At 38.7% G+C, this 7,666-nt stretch overlaps 1 protein-coding gene across 1 annotated transcript; it reads right to left on the reverse strand.

Moving 5' to 3' along the window:
• Window positions 1-4,873: 4,873 nt before the first annotated feature.
• LOC116626454 (olfactory receptor 2T6-like) lies at window positions 4,874-5,833 on the reverse strand. The gene has a single exon (XM_032395777.1). The coding sequence runs from the start codon at window positions 5,831-5,833 to the stop codon at window positions 4,874-4,876; it is 960 nt and encodes a 319-aa protein (XP_032251668.1).
• Between the last annotated feature and the right edge of the window lie 1,833 nt (window positions 5,834-7,666).

Below are 7,666 nucleotides of genomic sequence, written 5' to 3' on the forward strand. Positions count from 1 at the left end.
AAAACGGACACATAGATCAATGGAACAGAATAGAGAGCCCAGAAATGGACCCTCGACTCTATGGTCAACTCATCTTTGACAAAGTAGGAAAGAATGTCCAATGGAAGAAAGACAGTCTCTTCAACAATGGTGTTGGGAAAATTGGACAGCCACATGCAGAAGAATGAAACTGGACCATTTCCTTACACCACACACAAAAATAGACTCCAAATGGTTGAAAGACCTCAATGTGAGACAGGAGTCCATCAAAATCTTAAAGGAGAACACAGGCAGCAACCTCTTCGACCTCAGTTGCAGCAATTTCTTCCTAGAATCATTGGCAAAGTCAAGGGAAGCAAGGCAAAAATGAGCTATTGGGACTTCATCAAGATAAAAAGCTTTTGCCCAGCAAAAGAAACAATCAACAAAACCAAAAGACAACCGACAGAATGGGAGAAGATATTTGCAAATGATATATCAGATAAAGGGCTAGTATCCAAAATCTATAAAGAACTTATCAAACTCAACACCCGAAGAACAAATGATCCAATCAAGAAATGGGTAGAAGATGTGAACAGACATTTTTCCAAAGAAGACATCCAAATGGCCAACAGACACATGAAAAAGTGCTCAACATGGCTCGGCGTCAGGGAAATCCAAATCAAAACCTCAATGAGATACCACCTCACACCAGTCAGAATGGCTAAAATTAACAAGTCAGGAAATGACAGATGTTGGCAGGGATGTGGAGAAAGGGGAACCCTCCTACACTGTTGGTGGGAATGCAAGCTGGTGCAGCCACTCTGGAAAACAGTATGGAGGTTCCTCAAAAATTTGAAAATAGGGCTACCCTATGACCCAGCAATTGCACTACTGGGTGTTTACCTCAAAGATACAAATGTAGGGATCTGAAGGGGTACATGCAGCAATGTCCACAATAGCCAAACTATGGAAAGAGTCAAGATGTCTATTAACAGATGAATGGATAAAGAAGATGTGGTATATATATATACAATGGAGTATTATGCAGCCATCAAAAGGAATGAAATCTTGTCATTTACAATGACGTGGATAGAACTGGAGGGTATTTTGCTGAGCGAAATAAGTCAATCAGAGAAAGACATGTATCCTATGACCTCACTGATATGAGGAATTCTTAATCTCAGGAAACAAACTGAGGGTTGCTGGAGTGGTGGGGGGTGGGAGGGATGGGGCGGCTGGGTGATAGATATTGGGGAGGGTATGTGCAATGGTGAACGCTGTGAATTGTGTAAGACTGTTGAATCACAGACCTGTACCGCTGAAACAAATAATACATTATATGTTTTTTAAAAAAGAAGATAGTAGGAAGGGAAAAATGAAGGGGTGGAATCAGAGGGGGAGACAAACCATGAGAGAGTATGACTCTGAGAAACAAACTGAGGGTTCTAGAGGGGAGAGGGGTGGGGGGATGGGTTAGCCTGGTGATGGGTATTAAAGAGGGCACGTACTGAATGGAGCACTGCATATAACAATATGCAAACAATGAATCATGGAACACTACATCAAAAACTAATGATGTAATATATGGTGATTAACATAACATAATAAAAAAAAAGAAAAAATATTTCATTGTTTAAATGTACTGTAGTTTGTCCATTCACCTACTAAAGATATTTTTATTAATTCTAAGTTTTTGGTGATTATGAAAAAAGCTGCTATAAATATTCACTTGCAGGTTTTTGTGTAAACTTAAGTTTCCAAATCAGTTGGATAAATCATGAGAAACACAATTGCCAGATTGTATGGTAAGGCTGTGTTTAGTTTTGTAACAAACCACCAAACTGTCTTTTCAAGTAGATGTACTGTTTTGCATTCCCACCAGCAATGAATGACAGTTACTGTATCTCACCAGTTTTTGGCATTGTCAGTATTTTGGATTGTAGCCATTCTAATAGGTGTGTAGTGCTATATACTTATTGTTTTAATTGCTACATTTTGAAAGTATGCCTATTTACCCTTTTTCTAATTGCCCTAGTAAAATTTATTTTCAATTCTTGTAGTTGGAATATTAATTTTACCCATTATCAGTCCTTTGTACCTTAGCATACTTAACAAGGGAGTGTGCTTATATATGTGAAGAATAGAAAATGGAATCTGGGGTAAGTAAAAAAGAAAAGGCACAGATATAATGAAGATGAAAAGCAATTACATTTGTTAAGAATAGCTAAAATAATACTAGAATTTGTTACATTTTTCATATTTAATCTTTAAAATCTTATAACGAAAAACGTATATTAGCTCAAATTTCACAGAAACAGAAATTGGGTACCACTGACATTAAATGATGGACAGAATTTCTTGAAAAAATGGAGCTGAACTATGGATAGCATCCTTAATGACTTAATTCTTTGAAGTTTGGCCATTTTCCATGATTACACTGTAGCAATAGTCTAAACTCAAACCGAGGCAGCACCAGAAACTCAAGGCCACAAGCTTCCCAGTCAGTTCTCAATAATGAACTGTCACTAGAAGCCCTCAGTGGCAACCCACTTAGGACCCCTCTCACTCTAGAGAGCTTCTTCTTTCCTTTCTGCTCTCACCTTCACTTAATAAACTTTCACTTCACTTCAAAAAAAAAAAAAAAAAAAAGAAAGAAAGAAAGAAAGAAAGAAAGAAAGAAAGAAAGAAAAGAAAAAGAAAAAAAATGGAGCTGAAATAAATGCCCAGTTTTGAGGATCAGTTCCCTCCCCATTATGGAGGTTCCTCAGGAAGTTATAAATAGAGCTACTCTACAACCCAACAATTGCACTACTAGGTATTTACCCCAAAGATACAGATATAGTGTAAAGAAGGGGCACATGCACCCCAATATTCATAACAGCAATGTCCACAATAGCCAAACTGTGGAAAGAGCTGAGATGCCCTTCAACAGATGAATGTATAAAAAAGATGTGGTTCATACATACAATGGAATATTACTCGGCCATCAGAAAGGATGGATACCCACCATTTGCATCTACATGGATGGAACTAGAGGGTATTTTGTTAAGTGAAATAAGTCAAGCAGAGAAAGACAATTATCATCTGGTTTCACTCATATGTGGAATATAAGGATTAGTGTGGAGAACAATAGGGGAAGGGAGGGAAAACTGAATGGGAAGAAATCAGAGATGGAGACCAACCATGAGAGACTCTGGATTCTGGGAAACAAACTGAGGATTATAGAAGGGAGAGGGTGGTGGGGATGGGGTAACTGTCTGATGGGCATTAAGGAGGAGACTTGATGTGATGAGCACTGGGTGTTATACACAACCGATGAATTATTGAACACTACATCTGAAACTAATGATGTACTATTGGTTGGCTAATTGAATTTAAATTAAAAAATAAAGTTAAATGAGAAAAACAGTATTAAAATAATCTTGGGGCACCTGGGTGGCTCAGTCGTTTGGCATCTGCCTTCAGCTCAGGTCGTGATCTCAGGGTCCTGGGATCGAGCCCCTCATCGGGCTCCCTGCTCTGCGGGAAGCCTGCTTCTCCCTCTCCCACTCCCCCTGCTTGTGTTCCCTCTCTCTCTGTGTCAAATAAATAAAATCTTTAAAAAAAATCTTAATGAATTGAAGACTTAAAAAGGATTACTGAATTTATGAATTAATGGAGCACTTTTTTCTCTCCCATCTCTCAGTGTCTTCTGATGTAATGACTATTTACCATTTAACAAATATAACACCATAAAATTGACCTATAGAGGATTAATCTGCATTTCTGCAAAAGTGCATGGTTCATTTTCTCCAGCTCCAAATTTACCTAAAGGAAGAATGTTTTCAGTTGCTACTCAAAAAGAGGATGTCTGGATTTTCTAAATATCTGAGCCTATTTAAGTATTCCCTTGGAGGTGTTTTGATATTTTAGTATCTTTTAAATATCTTTCAAATGTATGCACACCTAACCCTTCTATAAACTCCACCAATGGACCATTTAAACAGCGTAATAAAAATCACTAATTCTTGTGAGAACACTGAAAGTGAGCAGAGTATGTAATATTAACCAGACATTTGGGATCAAATATACATTAATTACAATCAGAGAAATAGTATGAGATAATAACTGGAATTGTAACCAACATAAAGGGTCACTCCAGGTGGTATGTAAAGTTATTTCTATAAGATGTTTTTAAGGAACCCAACTCAGAAGAACCACATGAAAAGGCAAAGCACCAACACCTTTAGAAGAGGACATGACATGCACAGATATGAAATCTAACACAAAACCAGTTTGAAACAGGTCAGAGTTGAAGCATGTGCAGAAGCCCCCTGAGACTGCTCTACAGTTAACTTTAGTGCATTATAATACTAAAATCTCCTCTCAGGGTTAGAGCTTAGGCCATTTTTTGAACTTATGGTATATGCTAAGCATGCACAGTAAAACTAGAATGCCTAAGTAATAGGATATATATAAGTTCCCTAGTGTATATGCGATCTTCTGGACTCTGACTCCTCTGCATACTGAATAAAAGCTAACTGCATTATCCCCAGGAGAGACACTGCTTTAGGAAATATCTCCAGTGTTCTGCTTGTTTACTGTAAGTAAACAAAAGCTTCCACACCCAGACTGAGTGTAAGCCTTGGATGTACAATTGGCTTACACTCACTGAGGAAAGGTACCCACTGAGTCCAGTAACAGAATGGGTGGACACAAAGAAGGAATAAACATCAGCGGTATTTAGGCACTTTGGCATTATTCATGTGTGAATGTTACAATTGGTTTCACATTTTTGACGAAAGTAGCGCTGATGCACCTTTCAACGTAATTGGCATTGGCAGTTGCCGAATGCATTTTTCATATTACCCACGGTATAACCCGGAATAACAGCACCCGTGTACCCCTGAGCAGATGTGGATGACTTAGACTTTCAGAATCCTTCCCTTGACACACCAGGATCCCCTTGACATCTTGCCAAAACCCTTTTAAAGGCCCCGGTTACATCTGTGTTCCTCAAGCTGTAGATGAGAGGATTTAACAAAGGAGTGAGAATGGTGTAAAAGGCAGAGAAGACCTTGTCTTTGATTGGTGTGTGGTAGGGTTGGGGAAGCATATATGTGTATAAGGCAGCCCCGTAAAACAACGTCACCACCATTATGTGTGATGAGCAGGTGGCAAAGGCCTTCTTCTTCCCTTCTGCTGACTTCATCTGGTGCACTGTGATGAGAATCCGGGCATAGGAAGCAATCACCACAGAGAAGGGGATCAGCAGCATCACGACACAGCATATGTACATGATCATTTCATAGGCAGCTTTGTCACCACAGGCCAGCCTCAGCATGGTGGGTGCTTCACAGAAGAAGTGATTGATCATGTGGGAACTGCAGAATGGGAGACTCATGGTGATAGGGGTGAGAAGGAAGCTGTCCAAAGCACCACCAAACCAAGAGCTGGCCAAGATCACCCAACAGACCCGGTGGCTCATAAGGACAGGATAGCGAAGGGGGTTGCAGATGGCCACATAGCGGTCATAAGCCATGAGTCCCAGCAGGAAAAATTCAGCCCCCACAAAGCCCATGTAGAGAAAGTACTGGGCTGTACAGGCAATGAAGGAAATGGTCCCCTTGCCCACAAGATAATCGACCAATATCTTGGGCACAATGGTAGAGATGTACATCATGTCAATAAAGGAGAGGTGGCTGAGCAGGAAGTACATAGGGGTGTGGAGGTGAGGGTCTATGTGAATCAGGAAGATCATGACCCCATTAGCTATCATGGCCATGAAGAAGATGGCACAGATGATGCTGAAAAGGAAGCCTGGGGCTGCACTTTGAGTGAAGAGCCCTGTGAGGGTGAAGTCACTTGAAAAGGTTTTATTGTCTCCACCCATGGTGTTGAGTTGGACCTGGGGGTATAAGGAAATAAGTGGGGGTGTTAATGAAAGTTCCAGTATATAATATGTCTTATTATAGAAGCATTATTAAATTAAAATTATTTACATAACTAATATTAAGCCTTTAGTATGTGTGTATATGTTGTAGGGTATATTTGCAACTTTTTCGTTCTTGGATATTTCTTCTTGTTGAAGAATAATTCGAAAGTTGAGTCTCCGTGGCATGAAGATGAATGAACATTTGGCAACTGATGATTGGTTTAAGGGAGTTCAGTTATTACTGCAGAACATGTGAGCCCCAGAGAGTCTTCTTCATCTGGAGTTGACTTCCTTTATCTGAAACATGGATATGACTGCAAAGCAATCGAGTTAGTTCAAATAACCAAACAATTTATTAAGATGTTTTATTGAGTTGAGAATTTTTGTCACAACTATAAAAGTGATCAGCCTCATCTAGAAATAACTATTAAGTTGTTGATACAGCTGAAAATTATGAGCTATAGTAAATTGGATTACAACATTGTCCATCTGATCATTAATCAACCTTATTTGTTTCTTCACTCATTTGTTGATTTTTTTAATCATTCACACTCCAACCTTTATTTATGGAGAGTTTCCTGTGTTCCACACACTATGGATACTATTGTAAACAAAAGAGGAGGTGTCTCATGTGACTTATGGCTCTAGTTGTGAGATAAAGAGAGTAAGCAAATAAAGGACAATGATGGTTCTGGATAATGCTCATCAATACTATGAGGAAAAGTTTAACATAGGCAATGAAGTGTAGCAAAGGAGAATCCATGTGAAGAGTTGGGGGAAAGATGTTTCTGCAGAATGAATATCAATTTAAAATCCCTAAGGCAGAAATGAGCTAATGTTCAGGATAGTTCAAGCAGAGCCTTGTGACTGAGAGGGCAGTGAGTTGCCAGAGGTCAGATTTTAAGGCATGTATGCCAAGGTAAGGAAGTCAAATTATTTTCTAAATATTATCAGCAGAATTGAGGTTAGTTGACAACTTGTAATATTTTTTGAGAATTTAAACAAACGTTCACTCTGTTGTTTTTGTTTGTTTGTTTGTTTCCCTTTTGTATATTTGAGCTAATGATTTTTTTCCACTTGATTTTGCATTTTTGTGGACTTGGAAAGATTTACAAGAGGGGAACTCCCATCCAGGTAATTCTGGGGCAGTCTCAGTTGTGCCTCCTGTCCCAGGATCCCAGTTGTTTTAGCATGTGTTCCTCCCCCTTTTGCTTTACTCTCAAGAGCATCCTGATATGGTCAGTCATAAGCCTTAGGCATGATACCCGAATAAAGGGTACATGAAGTACTACATAGGTTAAAGGGCAACAGGATATCCTGCAAGGTCTCAGAGAGTATAAGGACTGGTAGTATATTTGCATCTTTTATATAGAATGAAAATAAGAGAATCCTCCTACTGGTAGTATATTTGCATCTTTTATATAGAATGAAAATAAGAGAATCCTCCCCCAAAATTCTTCACTAGTTTTGCCATTCTTCCAAGGCCAAATATAATTTTTGAATTATTGGAAAATTATTTTACCCATTGCATGTACTGAGCTATTATACTGTGGAAAGAGGCAGGTGATGCAGCTATATGTGTGTGGAATTAGGAGGCAGTGTCCTGGGCCAAGAACTGCAGTTTGGAGTAAGGGGTCTTTATGGTGTCAGTTCTACTATCCTTATTAAAGGTTATCACCGAAACCCTATGTGTTGCTGTAATGATTAAATATCATATTATTTATGCAAATGTTAATATATATTTAATTATATATTAATTATATTTAATTATATAGTTAAATATATTTAATT

The sequence above is a fragment of the Phoca vitulina genome, unplaced genomic scaffold (genome assembly GCF_004348235.1).
Source record: "Phoca vitulina isolate PV1807 unplaced genomic scaffold, GSC_HSeal_1.0 scaffold87, whole genome shotgun sequence".
Taxonomy (NCBI): domain Eukaryota; kingdom Metazoa; phylum Chordata; class Mammalia; order Carnivora; family Phocidae; genus Phoca; species Phoca vitulina.

What these genes read in the sequence shown, in the direction of transcription:
- LOC116626454 (XM_032395777.1), bottom strand. Translation starts at nt 5,833, where the DNA reads ATGGGTGGAGACAATAAAACCTTTTCAAGTGACTTCACCCTCACAGGG.